Source organism: Rana temporaria, chromosome 9 (assembly GCF_905171775.1).
Source record: "Rana temporaria chromosome 9, aRanTem1.1, whole genome shotgun sequence".
Classification (NCBI taxonomy): domain Eukaryota; kingdom Metazoa; phylum Chordata; class Amphibia; order Anura; family Ranidae; genus Rana; species Rana temporaria.
The window spans coordinates 115,525,797-115,542,079 of record NC_053497.1 but is presented as its reverse complement, the minus strand read 5'-3'; the positions used below and the strand labels follow the sequence as shown (position 1 = coordinate 115,542,079).

Below are 16,283 nucleotides of genomic sequence, written 5' to 3'. Positions count from 1 at the left end.
AATGTTTTTACTCACCCTAAATAGCTGTTGCTATGCGGAAGTGCCGAATCTGCCTCTTCATCGTCCTCGGTGGATTCTCTTCCTCCTCCTACACTGGGCATCTTCTTGTGAATGGGGTGCACTGCATTCTGGGAACTGTGTGTGTCCCAGAAAGCAGCCTGCCCATTCACAAAGCGCTGCACTGCTCGCGTATGCACAGTAGGAAACGGGCAGTGAAGCCGTACGGCTTCACTGCCTGTTTCCCTTACTGTGGCGCTTGGAGCTGCCAGGATCGAGGATCGGCCTCAGCGGGGGCTGACATCGCTGGCGGCTAGGACAGGTAAGTGTCCTTATTAAAAGTCAGCAGCTCCAGTGTTAGTAGCTGCTGACTTTTAATTTTCTTTTTTTTTCAATGGAACCTCCACTTTAAGCCCAATTCTTGGCAAAAACTTTTTTTTTTATACAGGGGATTAAAACATCTGTCTTTTTTTTTATTGCTCTTTGTGGCCCTGTGGGGGAGATTTACACACACTACCTGTTCCAGTGACAAGGAATCACATGGGCAGTAAGTGAAATGTTACCTCCTTGATGGTGGCAGCGACAGCAACAAAAAATTTACAGCGAGGCCGGCCATAGACGAGTTGAAAACCAAACGTCCTGTCAATCCAAAAGGCAAAAATGGCGCATAGGATTGTGCCATCATTTGTTTTGTTTTCTAAACAAAATCCAGCATGTTGGCTCAGGCGCATTCCATTGGGGCACAAAAAATACACATCGCAGCTGGCACACTAATGATGCGAGAAAAAAAAGCAACCAAGAATTTTCATATGGTTTTTGACTTGTCTATGGCCGACCTATGAAAGAGTACAACTTTCAGTGCTTTTTTTGCTCTGTGTCTTCCCATCCTGGTGACAACTGCATCCTTATTCTGTGTCACCATGATAGGAATGAGGACACAATAAAATCTTCACAGTGGCTGTGATTCTTACCCGTGTGGTTAAAAACTAAAAAAAAGTTTTGGCTGTAGTTGGGCTTTAAAACTCCAGTTGTCTGGCTGTCACTATAATGCTTTGACTTTATTACATTCACCTCTCGCTCACCTGGAGACTAGAAATACTGAAATTAGAACACAGCCAGTCAACTTGCATTTCCAGAGTAATTACAGCAATAACATCCCTCATGACAGATATAGTTTAACATCTCCCCTAAAAATCAAGATTTACAAAGCTGAAAAGCCTCTGGCGATAAAATGGTTAAGTGGAGTTTATAACCAATGTTAATATATCGATTAATAAAAGCGTGAAAAAGTGAGTCATTGTTGGCTGCCCCTACCACTAGAATTGGCTTCAATGTCTGTGCTAGGCAGTAATTTGTCACCTGATAACTTGTTAGGTCCCTTGACATTGAGTAAAGATCCTCTTTATCACTTTGACTCATCCTCATAAATCTTGTTTGTTTGGCCAGTGTTTAGGTGAGGAAATCACTTTTCCACCAGCTCACAGGATAGTAAGATATATATATGTTTTTTTAAATGCAGAGTTTTTATAAAAATAATCTATGTTGTCTTAAGAATGACAATATGATTTTATATTTTAGAGCTTGGTGGGGGTTAGTTAGCTGATTACAGATCAAATGAGACTGGTTTTTAACTAATTAACAGTCCGTGCTAATTTTAGCGCTATGCACAGATGATAAATTATTTTTAGGTAAAGCCAGTTGAAGGCCTTGTTAGAGCATCTATATCCAGAAATGGCCATATGTTTCTTATAAAAATATTACAATAAAATGCATTGGCCTTTGGAAACCTAAAAACGGGTATTTAAAGGTGTGACCTGGCAGAGGGGCAATGAACAGCAAAGTTTGGATGCCTAAGCCTTGCTCATACATTATACAATGTTCTTTTTAATTTTTCATTTAGATTTATCAAAACCATATAATATGAGATCAAACTTAAACACTTTCAATTTGTATGCAATCATATAAGCCCTTGCACTGCATAGTTGAAGATGAATTAAAAGTAAATTGAATAAGAAAATGATATAATGTATGACCAGCTTAACGCTCACTTAATAGAAATGGGTGGATCCCTTACTGTTTCACTCTTTCTGTAATTATGCCAGTGTTATCAAAAAGGAAAATATGCTCAACCATTATAAGGTTAACTAGACCACAATGATTTACATATGGCAGAGAATCCTATTCAATGTCAAAAATGTAATTAGGGAATTCCTATTGATGTTCTTACAATTAGAGGACCACTCTGGAAGAAGGAAAGAAGGCTTATGGGGTATTTTTTTTGAGCATAGGGAATTGTTAGAACCCCAGTTAGATTTGTTAGTCTGGTTTTCATTGAAGAGAATGGTCTTTACGTCCCATTCCAAAAACAGAAGAAATTATAAGAAATCTGTCCAAAGTGTAGGGGAAATTCCTCTTGGGCTATGGTTTACAATTTTCCCTGTAATGATGACTTGGTTGCGTTTGGATGCATTTTCATACTACCGTTTTATTTTTTGGTAGTGGGAGACTGGATGCTGGTTGTTAAGAAGCTGGAACCCAGCGGGTTCCAGCTTCTTAACACCCAACGACTCATCACGGCTTTTGTAAACAAAGGAGCCTGTCAGTAGAAATAAAAATAAAAAAGTGTGGAAGTCCTCCCCCCAATCTTTACTAGGGCCTTCAGGCCTAGTATGGATTTTAAAATCCATACTAGGTCTGGCATGGATTTTAGGGGGGACCCCACAGCAAAAAAAAAATGGTGTGGGCTTCCTAATCTCAAAACACGTAAAAAACACATGCATTTTGGGTGCACTTCTACTGAAGTCTACGGGGAGCAAAATTGTGCTTCAAAGTAGCACCAGACCCTTTTCCAAAAACACGCCATGCTGTACTTTACATTGAATGTAAAAGGACAAAATAGAGAATACTGTGACTTCCATTGTCATTCGATTCTATGTGACAAAAGTCACATTTGAGCTTGCACTAGTGTGCGCCAGGCCTTAAACTCACTACGTCTCCAATATCCTTTAGAGCTACCAATTATTTAGTGTAAGCTGAATGGATCGTTTATGCAGGTCATGATATTCATTTTGGTAAATCTCAGGGAGATTGTACAAATATTGTACAGCCAGATTGTAATGTGTATAGATAATTTTAGACGGTTGTCAACAAAAAAGGTATTGTAATTAGCAGATTTCCTCTGTTCCAGTGACAACTCTAACATTTTCACAATTACTATCTACCCTAGTGACAATGGTCACCAGGACAAATAAAGATGGTGAATCTTACCAGCAGGAACACACACAGCAACAAAAATCTGATGGGGGTTCTAACCTTCCCTACATCATCTAAACAAAAAAGTGTTCGCTAGAGTTACACTTCAATGAGTAGGTTTTGTGAGGATGTAATCGGGAATGACATTTCTCATGCTTTGCCATCCTTTTACTCTCCTCCAGCCTCTGTGTTTGGAAAGCATTGATAACGCATATGTCTTGGGCTCAGCATGGGAAGGGCTTGTGTTTTATCTTTTGGGATCCTGATGACTTTATTGTTGCTGTTTTTTTAAAACACATGTTATTTTAGCACTGGTGTGACCAACTTCTGATGCCAAGAACAGCACATTGTTCACGCTTCAGTCTTCGGTACACTGGGGATTTAAAACAAAGGGTTTGAAATCGCATCCTGATTCCTAAATTTACAAGCCGGTAGCATTAGAGTTATGTTTTTACGTAACTGGCTCTATAATGTGGGGTTAAACTCTGAAATAGATATGTGCATTGATAGTGCTGGGCGTAAAATGAAAATGCAGTACTGAGCACCAGCACAACACAGGGAGTTAAGCAGCCGTCTTGCTGGATTCATCACTAGTTTAAGAAAAAAAAAAAAGCCATCTGCTCAGCAAAATCATCCATCTGACGTCCATATCTGCTTTTTAATCTTTTTATGTGCTGGAGGGAGCTGTGACAGATTGTCCTGAACTCCGGCGCCAGTTATGGATCTAAGCCTGTGTCTGCAATATGGACGGACCAAAAAAATGTCTGGTAAGGGCTAGAAAAAACAGAAGGCCTGCTGCTTTTGAGGAACTACATATCCCAAACTGTCACCCCAGGACTGTGCAAATCCACTGGATTCTTGGCTGTCAATCAGCCAGAAAAATAAATGGAAAATGGGATCTAAAGTTTGGTGGAATCTCATTTAAACTGTCGGCATTTGTTCTTTGAACCATAACAGGACAGAAAGCTGGTTTCACGGGTGAGAGTTAAAGATAAAACCTAGTCAAAATGTTATCTAAACTTTCTAAACCAACTATGTAAGGCTAATTTTTACTATTTTGGGATATTGGTGCCAATGGCTAGAAACAGGCTAGAGTGGGAGGCAGCCATACAATTACCATCAATGTGCTCTATAGTATTGACTAAAGTAGAGATGCCAAACAAAGGGTGTGATTTACTAAAGGCAAGTAGACTGACATTGGAAGTGCAGCTGCCCCAGAGCTTAGTAAATGAGGGCAAGCTCTGCTGATTTCCATTGTCCAATCATGCTGTTTTTTCCCCCCCTTACATGTGATTGGGAAAAGCTTTGCTTCATTTACTAAACTCTGGAGCAACTGCACTTGCAAAGTGCACAGTCTATTTGCCATTAGTAAATCAACCCCACTGTGTTTTTCAATTGTGCCCTTTATGTAGACTTAAATTGTGCCCCACTGCCACCAACCAGTAAGATATTCAGCTTTGTAAATAGTACTTCTTTCCTACTTTATCCTGTTACACCAGTGCAGGCTCATGATAGGAAATGGATAGCAGCTTGTTTTTTTTCAAGCTGCTTTCCTACCTCTTACTAGGAGTTACGTCCGATCATGTGCTTGAAGTGTAATGCCCTGTACACACGATCGGTTCATCTGATGAAAACAAACCAATGGATTTTTTCATCAGATAACCGATGAAGCAGACTTTCATCAGTCTTTCCTACACACCATCGGTTAAAAATCTGATCATGTCCAACGCGGTGACGTAAAACACTACCACGTGCTGAGAAAAATGAAGTTCAATGCTTCGGGGCATGCGTCGACTTAATTCTGAGCATGCGTGGATTTTTGACCGATGGATTTCCCCACAGACAATCGTTTTTTTTTCTATCGTTTTTTTAACCATACGGAAATTTTACCGATGAGAAAAAAAACTGATGGGGCCCACACACGATCAGTTCGTCCGATGAAAACGGTCCGTTTTCATCAGACGAACCGATCGTGTGTACAGGGCATAAGTGTTTCCAAGAAAAGTTTGTATATTTGGGTAAAATGTGCACCATAAATGGTGCGATTCCTTACGCTGTGATTGAAAGGTTGGCGGCTGACATGGGGCTGACTTCTGCCACTTCTTTGGCTTTCTGGAGTGCCAGCTTCTGATTGGTAGCCTCCTCCATCTCCTCCTCATCCTGCAGGAAACATACTGTTTAGGTTAGCAACATGGAAACATGGGGCCAGTAGCAGGGAAAGGAGACATTTTGCAAAGGTGTTACCTACAGCAACCAATTAGTTTACATACAAATACTGTTTAAAAAAGTCCAGTTGTATTAGAGTGACTACCTAATGCATTTCCCATTTTTTTAATATATTTTAAAGCCTATGTAAGCGCAATCACTCATAAACATTAACATGTTAATGTATTATCAGAATTTGTTTTAGACCTTTCTAAGGTCTTTCTAAGGAGATCAGCAGCACTAAGATACAACAAAAGGTGAAAAAAAGACGAAGACGTGTATTTTTAAAGACAGGTATTTAGGATACAGAATGCTTTAGCAAACAAAATGTCACTTAATTAGGGTTTCCATCAGTGAGCCCTGTACCTTTGTAAGTTCCTGTGCGTTGGCCAGATTGTCAACAGCAATGGCTAGAAATACATTCAGGAGGGTGTCTGATTCAGGCTAAGGATTGAAAACAAATTGCGCAAGCATAATAATATACATGTAAAGTTGTAGTATTAGTACAGACACAGAAAAGTACTGTAAGCAGTGATGGATAACCCAGAGAAGCCTGTACACAAACACGATTGTCCCAGCCAAAAGTCACGTTGGTGCAATGTGTCTATGCATCGCCTTTTTAAGGTGTAACCCTGTAACAAGGACAGTTTACCAGCTGGAGTTTCTGCTTAAAGGCACTTTCCAGTCAAGCATGAATATGTTGTATTCAAAGCAGAACTAAACCCTCCGATTCAACTTTTTCCCAAAAGAAAGCTCAAAATTGAGAGGAATTAATGGAGCAAAATCCATAAATCAAAACATACCAATGTTGTTTTCTGCACTGTTTTCATTTACATTCTGTCTATTAGAACATGCGCTGTGTGTGCTAAATTCAAGGCATGCCTCTGATGACAATTGTAAGGCCTCGAACACACGGTTAACCAGAGGACAACGGTCTGAAGGACCGTTTTCATCGGTCAAAACTGATCGTGTGTGGGCCCCATAGGTTATTTAACCTTAGCCTTATTTAACTTGCTTTAAAATTAACCGATGGATTGCTAACCGATAGGTCAAAACCGATCGTTAGTAGGCACGACCATCGGTTAAAAATCCACGCATGCTCAGAATTAAGTCGACGCATGCTTGGAAGCATTGAACTTTGTTTTTTTCAGCACGTCTTTGTGTTTTACGTCACCGCGTTCTGACGCGATCGGTTATTTAACCTATGGTGTGTAGGCGTGATGGACCATCAGTCAGCTTCATCGGTTAACCTAAGACAACGGTCCTTCAGACCGTTGTCCTCTGGTTAACCTATCGTGTGTACGAGGCTTTACAGTTGCCAGCTATGTTACAGTTATGTCAGCCCTGAACACCAGTCTTTCAAGGCCTCAAATGGCACCAACACCCCATTTCTTCTATCTGATCACAACCTTATCAGTTGTGGAAGTGGAAGTGGAATTAAACCGCAGTGTGTCTTTTTTTTTGGAACCTGCTAGGTAAAGCCATAATGTGCTAGTATGCACCGCATACTAGCACATTATGTGAAACTTACCTTAGAATGAAGCCCTTCCAGCGGCGAGCTGTCATCCCTGAAAAAGCTTCTATCTTCACCTGTCTTCCTTCCAGATTCGCGGCCAGAGCCGCGATTACGTTACTCCCATTCATGCGCACAGGAGCCGCCGTTTATGGCATAGGACTCTGAAGGAACGGCCCAGGTGGCCGTTCCTTCAGAGTGAATGCACCAGTGATATAGCCAGCAGCAAGTACAGTAAATACCTCCTAAATGGTGCACATTTAGGAGATATTTACAGTACCTATAGGTAAGCCTTATTATATAGCCTTACCTATAGGTAAGAGTCAGAGAGGGGTGTTTATTACCACTTTAACACTCTCTCTGTCCCTGTCTTCCACCCCATATCCTCCCACTCAGCAATCAGTTGCCCGTAGAAACCTTTAGCCGCTTTAACCCTTCTCTTCTCTACTGTGCAACACACTACCTCTGTAAAAAAAATCTCACCCCAGCCTTGGCTACTTCTGTCTACAACAGGTCACTCACATCCTTCCTGACTCCCATGTGCTCCTTTATTACACATAGAATTGGTCTCCAACCACTACAACCTTTTCAAAAAGACGACCCAACCTCGCTCTATCTAGAATGAGTGTGGCATAAAACGAAACTCCTGCAAGACTTACCTCTGTATAAATATGCCCTCCTAAAATGCAATCTCACCCACTTAACATACTAGGGTCTACCACCGTACGCAACACGTTCGTCTTTTGACCCTGTTACTTCGGAATCTTATTCCTTCACAATTACTCTGGTCACTCTCTTGCTCTGTTCTTGCTCTCTCTCTAACTCACATATCCAATATCACCTTCTCTATTGGCAGCTTCCCCTCCTATTTAAAACAAGCATTGGTTACCCCATAATTAAACCCCCCCACTTGATCCCACTAGTCCAAACAGGACCCATCTTTTTGCTCCAGATTACCTCTGAACTTCTAGAACACCTAGTCTACAACTGTCTGGGCTACCACCTCACTGATAACAACCTTCTTGAACCCTTACAGTTTTGCTTTCGACTGCAACATCCAACAGAAAATGCCCTGTCTAGCATGAGTGCTGCTGCCAGACTTATCCACCCTACCAACCATTCAGTGGCCGCCACCCCTCACTGCCAATCCCATCACTGACTTCTGCTAGCCCAATAAATAAAATTCAAAATTCTAACAACAACATACAAAGCCATCCACAACTCTTCCCTGAACTATATTACCAACCTCATCTCAAAATATCACCCAATAAAAGTTCCTCCCAAGGCCTCTTGTTCTCTAGCTCCTACCTCACATTCTCCAATGCTCACCTCCAGGTCTTCGCCAGAGCCTCTCGTTTCCTCTGGAACTCCCTGACACAATATGTTTGGCTAGTTCCTACTCTGTAAGCTATTAGGCAATCCCTGAAAACCATCTCACAATCGTGCCCCACTTTCACCTAAAAACTGTACTTTTACTTTTCTCCATCAGCTCATCCCTCACAATTTTTATCTTTTGAATTACTTGCTCTCACAAGCAAGGCCCTCTGAACCCTCTTGTATTGATCTGTACTGTCTCCCTTTATTTTGCTCTGGTCCATAAGGAGCTTATAGGTATGGGATAGAAGAAATTAGAATAAAGATATGGACTTTGTAGGTACACGCATATATTTAGTAAAAAAAAAATGTTTTTAATTGTAAAAAGTTAAAACCATTGTATACAAACTCATTAAAAACCATAAAGTTGAGTGACCTCAAGGACTCTCATAACACCTCTAATACATATACCACATGTAACGAACGCAAAGATTTGAAGCACGTAAAATGATATAAATCCAATGGTTGTTTGGATACATGGAGAGGTTGAGTCGTATTCGGAGGTTACTCACAGAAAATCGCGAGTAACCTCCGAATACAACTCAACCTCTCCACGTATTGATACAACCATTCGATTCATATCATTCTACGTGCTTTAAGTCTTTGCGCTCGTTACATGTGGTATATGTATATGTATTAGAGATGTTATGAGACTCAACTTTATGTTTTTTAATTGGATAAAGTTAAAACCATTGTATACAAACTAAAATTGTTTACTAAATATATGCGTGTGCCTACAAAGTCCATATCTTTATTCTAATTTCTTCTAAACAATTACGGGACGTTGGCACACTGTTACTTGTGTATCCACAGCATCAACCTGTGATGATACACGTAGTTCACACTTTCTTGTTATAGGTATGAGAGTTGAAGTGACTGGACTATCTTGGCATCAAAGGATACAGTTTCCAAACAGGGTCAGTATGATGAAGTAAATACAGGAGTACATTCCTTTGCTGACACCCCCTTGTGATTCGATTCCAAAGTACATGACATTGTTCCAGTCCTCCCCTGTCAGGATCTGCAAGCAACATTGTGGGCATAAGTTAGACATAAGAGAAGAACATTGTTTCACAAGTAAGACAGAAAATCTAAATAACATTATTTGGTAGCTTAGTGCTGACCGGTCACAGCAAGACAGACAGCAGTGGATAATGGGACCAAAACATTACTCCAGTACCATACAAACAAAACAAACTTTCCTTGATGTAACCTAGCACAGCAAGGTAGGATGCTAATCACTTCATCAGTGTGCTTTTTGAACATGCTTAGTGGTACTAAAATTAGAGACACTAAAGAATACAATAAAAATGGTGGTTCAGGCTTTTTCATTGTGTATTTTTACGACAGACAGAAAAGTCAACATATACAACAAATAACCCACATGTGAGATACAACACCATTATACCCACCTGAAAAACGGTCAAGATGGCAGTGGGGAAGGTGTCAAAATTTGTGTTTCTTGTTTCCTCTTCAAAGTAGAATCTAAACAAGACACAGTTATACGTTCATTATTTTAAAGCATGTCTAAAGCCTAACCTTTGTTTTTGTTTCTTCATAAAATAGAAAATAGTTAACATTGCTTAGATAGGGAAACTTAGGAAAATCCTTTTTGAAACAGTTGTCATTGAAACAAGTGTTCCAGTTAAGCCATTTATTTCTATACCTGTTCCAGTGATAACTCAGTATTTTGGCTTCTCCTTTGCTCCCCTTTCACAAAGGCCTTCCGATCAGGTCTGCCTGTCAGTTTTTCAGGCGGACCTGATCGGACTCTCCATTCACTTCTATAGAGCTGTGGATGTGCTGTCCGTGAAATACAGATGCATGGTGACCCTATTTTCCATTCTACTGGCGGATCGGATGAAAACAGACAGGCAGTCCATTTTCACCCGATCTCCCCATAGAGAAAAGTGGGACACTGACAGGTCCGTCTCTGCACAGTGAGCAGAGACGGGCCTGTCATCCGCCTGCTCAACTGGGATCAGCCGATCAATCCCCCGCTAAGCAAAGCGGAGTCCGCCGTGCAGAGCGCCTGTGTGAAAGGACCCTAACTTTCTGTCTATGTGACTTATTCTTTTCTAGGTCTGACTCTTCAGCTTGAGAGTCAGGGGTTAGAGGTTGATATATTTTATGACCTATCAAGAAACAGTTTTTTCACAACATCCACCAGTTTCTGAATGTCAATACATGCATATGACTTTTCTGCATAAGCTCATTGTTTTGACATGTAGATTAAAGCTTGCAGATTTTTCCATCATATGCTCAGTTTAAATTGATTAGGGTTGGGACAGGTTTATTTAAAGGTATAAACATATACACTGCTTTGGTATTTCAATTTTGGAAAATGTCATTAAATGATGTGCAATTTGGGGGATTTAAGTGTATATAAAGCCAAAGCATTGTATTATTAGATTGTGGAATGGTTACAACTGCAGTAAAGCAGTTTCACACAGGCTTCAGCTTGTATAAGAGCAGTGTGAACAGCAAGCTTTGACAAGATATATTGAAGCTTTTAAAGTACCATTCATCTCCAGTTTGTAAATTGTAAACACAGATCATAATGGGAGTGCTGATTGCCACTGCTAGCAGGCTTTAAAAATTCTTGAAGCTTTTTGAAAGTCTGCTAAAGCCTGCTAGCAGCTTGTTTCAAGTGGCAATCAACTCTCCTATTAGAATCTGTGTTCAACATTTACAAACTGAGGTTCAATGATATGTTGAAGTCTTCAACAAAGCTTGCTGAAAGCTCTGTAAATGCTTTGTCAAAGCTTGCTGTTTACACTGTTCTTATACAAGCCAAAGCCTGTGTGAAACAGGCCTCAAGCCTCGTACACACGGCCGAGGAACTCGACGTGCCAAACACATCGAGTTCCTCGGCCAGTTCAGCCCTGAAGCCGCCGAGGAGCTCGGCGGGGCGAGAGCTCCCATTGAACAACGAGGAAATAGAGAACATGTTCTCTATTTCCTCGCCGAGCTCCTCGTCGGCTTCCTCGGCCGAAAGTGTACACACGACCAGTTTCCTCGGCAGAATTCAGCCAGAAACTCGGTCGGAAGCTGAATTCTGCCGAGGAAACTGGTCGTGTGTACGAGGCCTAAGTGTTTTTTCTCCCTTCACTATTTGTTCCACACAACAGGAAGCGAGGTGAGCTCTCTCCAATGTTAGCGGAAATACCATCTGCGAAAGTGTCCCCATTGGAAGATTTCTATAATTTCAGTGACAATTGTAAAAGTTTCCCATTGTAAACGTTTCTGTCCCAGTTGCCTGGACAAACAGAAGGGACGAATTTCCCTAGCAGGGACAGAGATAACAGTAAAAACCTGACAAGAGTTCCAACCCTTCCACATTACATACACAACTGAACACTGACTAAATATATACTTTTAACAATCTAACAATGTAATATATCTCTAGGGACTCCAGTGGTGAGATATCTGCACTCCCAAAGACATATCTGAATGCCTCAGGTTATGTACTGCCATGCTATAGGTTATGCTAATCATGGTAACATGTATCTAAAGAGAAGGGAAATTATCTCCAAACAATAACTGACACTTACTGTCCCCCAAAAAGCTGCATCCCCAAAAGTGCGAAGACCACGATGAAGAGGAAAAGAAGGAACAAAAGACTGACAATGGACTTCATGGAGTTAAGCAAGGACACCACCAAGTTTCTCAAGGAATTCCAGTACCTGTAAAACACCAGCAGCAAGTTTATAATCCACATCACACGTGCAGGTCACAGCATGACTTTTAATGACCAGGCCACCATGGGCAATATGGGATCACACCATAGGCAGATGGAGCCCTTACTTTGTGACTTTGAAGATACGGAGAAGCCGCAGTGCTCGAAGCACACTGATCCCAAAAGAAGTCCCTGGTTTTACTGCTGCCCAAATCACCTCGAAAATACTTCCCACTATCACCTGTAAGAACAACACACAATAAAATGGCCTTGATACGGCATTACAAAATCATGAACTGAAGAGGTGGATGAGGATGGCAATTAACTAACAAGCTACATTTTTTCATTATGATCTTGCAAGAGGGAAAAAGCTGGAGAACCACCATGGCTGTCCTTTCTGCCTTCTTTCTTATAATCTGCTGCTGTATTCACATGACTATCCTGCACGAAGATAAAGCCACTGAACCATTATTTCCAATAATCACCAGTAATTCAATCTTTATTTGTAGCCAAATGTTGTCAAAATGTAGGCTATTCCTTTTGCACGACTAACTAAAAATACAGTAGGTGCATGCTTTTATAATCACTTTGTTCTCTTCTTCAGGCATGGTTTTAATTGTTCAATTGTTATTTGGCATTTAAACACAAAGGGCCATATTCTGAGTAAATCTCCGCCAGCTTCGCTTAGGGCACTTACACTCCGCTGTCCCAACTTACTGGAGCAGGTGTTGTATTCCCCAACCACTTGCTCCATAAGTTGGGACAGCGGAGTGTAAGTGTCCCGGCGTAGCCTGGCGGATCTCCAAGGGGGCGGCTTCTATTCAAATGAAGCGCGCCCCCGATACAAAAGAACTGGGCATGCGCCGGGCTGCAAAAAGCCCAGTGCGCATGCTCCAGTTCTCGGCGGAAAACGTCAATGACGCCGACGTGTGCGTCATTGACGTAAGGTCGTATTCAAGAACGACTTACGTAAACGACGTATCCGACGAAAAAACACGACGGGGACCCGACGCCATCCGTAACATGGCCTACGCGAGACTTGCGGAAACTTACCCCTCATATAGCAGGGGTAAGTTTCCGCTTACGCAAACGACGTTAGCGACGGTTACGCGACGCGAACTCGTACGTGAATCGGCGTAGAAGGATCATTTGCATACGCAAATGACTCCTTCACTTAAATGCCATCTAGCGGCGGCCGGCGTCATTGCATTTAAGATCCGCCAGTGTAAGTGACTTACAGATGGCGGATCTTAAGTGTATCTATGCAAAACTGATTCTGAGAATCAGGAGCATAGATACACGGGTCAAAAAAGGGAGTTACGATGGAGTATCCTGAGTTACTCCATCGTAACTTTACTCAGAATATGGCCCAAAGAGCCTGCTTTAGGACACATGGGCAGAAAAAACATTGCGTTTGTAGCCTTGTAGCATTTTTTTTTTTTTATCTGAACAAAGATGTATTGTTGTCTATGGGAGAAAGATCTGTTATGCATCGATGAGCTCAGAAAAAAACAAAAAACAGAAAATTTTATATTTGAGGGGAATAATTTTTAGCATATGTATACAAGCACAGATGAGCATATGTATGCGTACATTGAAACACTGGTAGCTAGAAGAGGTTGTATTTTGCATATGTACACTCAAGGTCTTTTAGGCGGAACTTCACCCAAAAGGGGAAATTCCGCTTCTTTGCACGCCCCCCCCTTTAACCCCTTCTTGCCTAAGGGTAAAACAAATCTTAATGCCTAAGCACAATTTTGCAACTTTAAAATGTGTTAGTAAACCATACATAATCATCATAACTTCTTTGTGCATTCAGGTGGATTATACCGCTTTTTTTTGGTGGTAAATGGTAATGGAAATCTCCTGGTTTTATTATCAAAGGAAAACTGGGCAAAAATAGTAAAAAAAAATATTAAAAATAACCTTCCACCAAAGAACAACCTAAAATAAATTCTTGTGCTCCTGACAATCGCAGCGATACCACATATGCGTATGTTGTTCTTTGTACACGTAGTACAGCCCAAAAACAATAGTTCTCATTTTGCTTTTTTTATCCTACCTAAAACACACTGACACTCATACTAATTAAAAATATAAAGTCCTATCCCCAAAAAAATACTGACCCAAGACCTTGACCCAAACAAGTCAAACAACCCAAACTTTTTAAATTTTTATTATTAATATTATTAATATTTTTTGCAAGGAGAGAGAGATCTCCTTCATTCTCAGAGAGAGAGAGAGAGAGAGAGAGAGAGAGAGAGAGAGAGAGAGAATACAGGGCAGGCTTTACAGTGACTAATCACTGTGGTAGCCAATCCGATGTTATCACAGCAATCAGGTGACCCCGAATCGTGAGTTCCGGGTCCCAATCATTAGTAGGGGGCCTAGCACTCACTGTAAGACCCCAGGACAAAGAGAGAAGGTGTACCTACCCAGCAGCGACACAATCAGCAACACAATTATGACAGAGGTTAGACCTTACCCATAAATAAAAAATTATAATTATAATAATTTTTACCTAGTTAGAAAATGTGACTTCATCCTGAACATAACTGGATATCTGAGTGAAGTTTTAGAACATTCAAGTGAAATTAAAAACACTTTCCCCAATGTAAACAGTTACATTCAATGCATGGTGATTACTGTCAACGTTGTCAGTGTACTTATGTTAGCTCTCAACTGAACTATCAAGCCACCAATTGGCTGGTGTCATAGGTGATCACATATGCAGCACCATGGCAACTGCAGGCCAAACAGAGATTAAGTGGCAGCTTCTTTGGCTGTAAAGGATAGAAGACTTTAGTTTCGCTCTACCCTCCTGCCGCTCTCATATGTAAGACAGCTGCACATATAAATGCATGGACGGCCGAGGTTCTGCGCTAAGAGAACACTGACTGCATGCTCCCAGCACATAGACAGCTCTCAGTCTCTAGTATGGATCAGTGTTTCAAGTGATAGAAAATCTTACCCCAAAATCGAAACAGTTAAAAGATGAGTGAAAGTAGTGTCGAGGACCCAGGCCATACATCTTTAGGGACATTTCTGTTAGAAAGAGGCCTAGGAAAACAAACTCTGCAAAATCTGTAAAAAACAAACAAGAATTAAAATTAACCTTATCTATTTCTTTTATCTCTGGTATTGCTTTACAAAAATACCATATCCATGGCGGATGGTGGTTAATATTTTGGGGGGAGCGGCAAACAAAACTGTCCCCACTCCCGCGGGAGAGGGATGGCGGCAATCAGTCCTCCCCCTGCTCGGGGAGGGGGGGCGCTTTGATCAGTCCACCCCCCCAGCGAAAGACGGACGGCAGCGATCAGTGGCCTTACCTTAAGTGCCTGTTCACACAGTGGTGACCTGTCGCGCTAGATGCATTGCAATGGAACCATTCTAATAGGAGCGACTCAAGTTGCTCCGACTTGAAAAAAGTTGGTGTACTACGACTTCGGAGTGGCTTGCATTGACTTCTATACAGAAGTTGTTTTGCAAGCCGCGCTAAAGTTGCACTGTATGGGGCGGCTTTGAAGCTGCCCCTGTGTGAACCGGCACTATAAAGGCTGATGCTGCTCCTCGCTCCAGGGAAGAGCTGGGGCAGTTGCTTCCCCTCCCGGCTGAATAGAAGGGGATTCTGAGACTCCCTGGCCAATCATGTCTCAGCACCCGCTTTCTGATGAGCCAGGAGGAGAATCAGGAAGACAATAGTGAATATTAATTTTCTATTGTCACACAACTGGGTTGGCTCAGGGCGCCGTGCCTCTGGGTCTAATCACGTGCTTAAAAAAGAAAAAAAAAAAACCCTTTTGAAATCCATGCATCCAGCACCCTGCATGTAGATTAAGGTCCAGGCGCATGGATTAGGGCCGTCCCTGCGCCCCTAATGGATAGGCCGTCACTGATCTTTCCATTGACCGAATACATTGATATATGGGGATACAAAAACATTTGGTTAAACGCCATAGCTATTGGGCCAAATTCACACTGGAATGGACAGTTGCCGAAGCACTTTACCTTTACGGCAGCTGCCCCTTGTGACTGCGGTAGGGGACGGTGTGGTACACGATTTAACCCAATCAATCACTCAACAAAAGTGCACTTTATTGTCGTTTTGGACATCAAAGTCGCACCCCATTCTTTTCAATGGAATTCAAATTGGTGCAACTTAGGTGCCTCCACTACTTTTGTGTGATGTTTGATGCGCCTTAGATCTATTGAGTGTAAAGCCAGATCAAAGTTGCACTGGAAATCGTGTGGCTTTGGAGA

General features: G+C 41.6%; 1 protein-coding gene across 1 annotated transcript in view; it reads right to left on the bottom strand.

The window, feature by feature from the left end:
* Positions 1-16,283, bottom strand: part of CACNA1B (calcium voltage-gated channel subunit alpha1 B) — a 417,311-nt gene that overhangs the window by 146,905 nt on the left and 254,123 nt on the right. The window contains exons 12-18 of the mRNA XM_040324212.1: positions 14,992-15,104; positions 12,149-12,261; positions 11,896-12,027; positions 9,754-9,826; positions 9,245-9,362; positions 5,821-5,888; positions 5,303-5,409 (exon numbers count right to left, since the gene is read on the bottom strand). Of these exons, the coding sequence (XP_040180146.1) occupies positions 5,303-5,409; positions 5,821-5,888; positions 9,245-9,362; positions 9,754-9,826; positions 11,896-12,027; positions 12,149-12,261; positions 14,992-15,104 (724 nt within the window). The remainder of the gene's footprint in view (positions 1-5,302; positions 5,410-5,820; positions 5,889-9,244; positions 9,363-9,753; positions 9,827-11,895; positions 12,028-12,148; positions 12,262-14,991; positions 15,105-16,283) is intronic.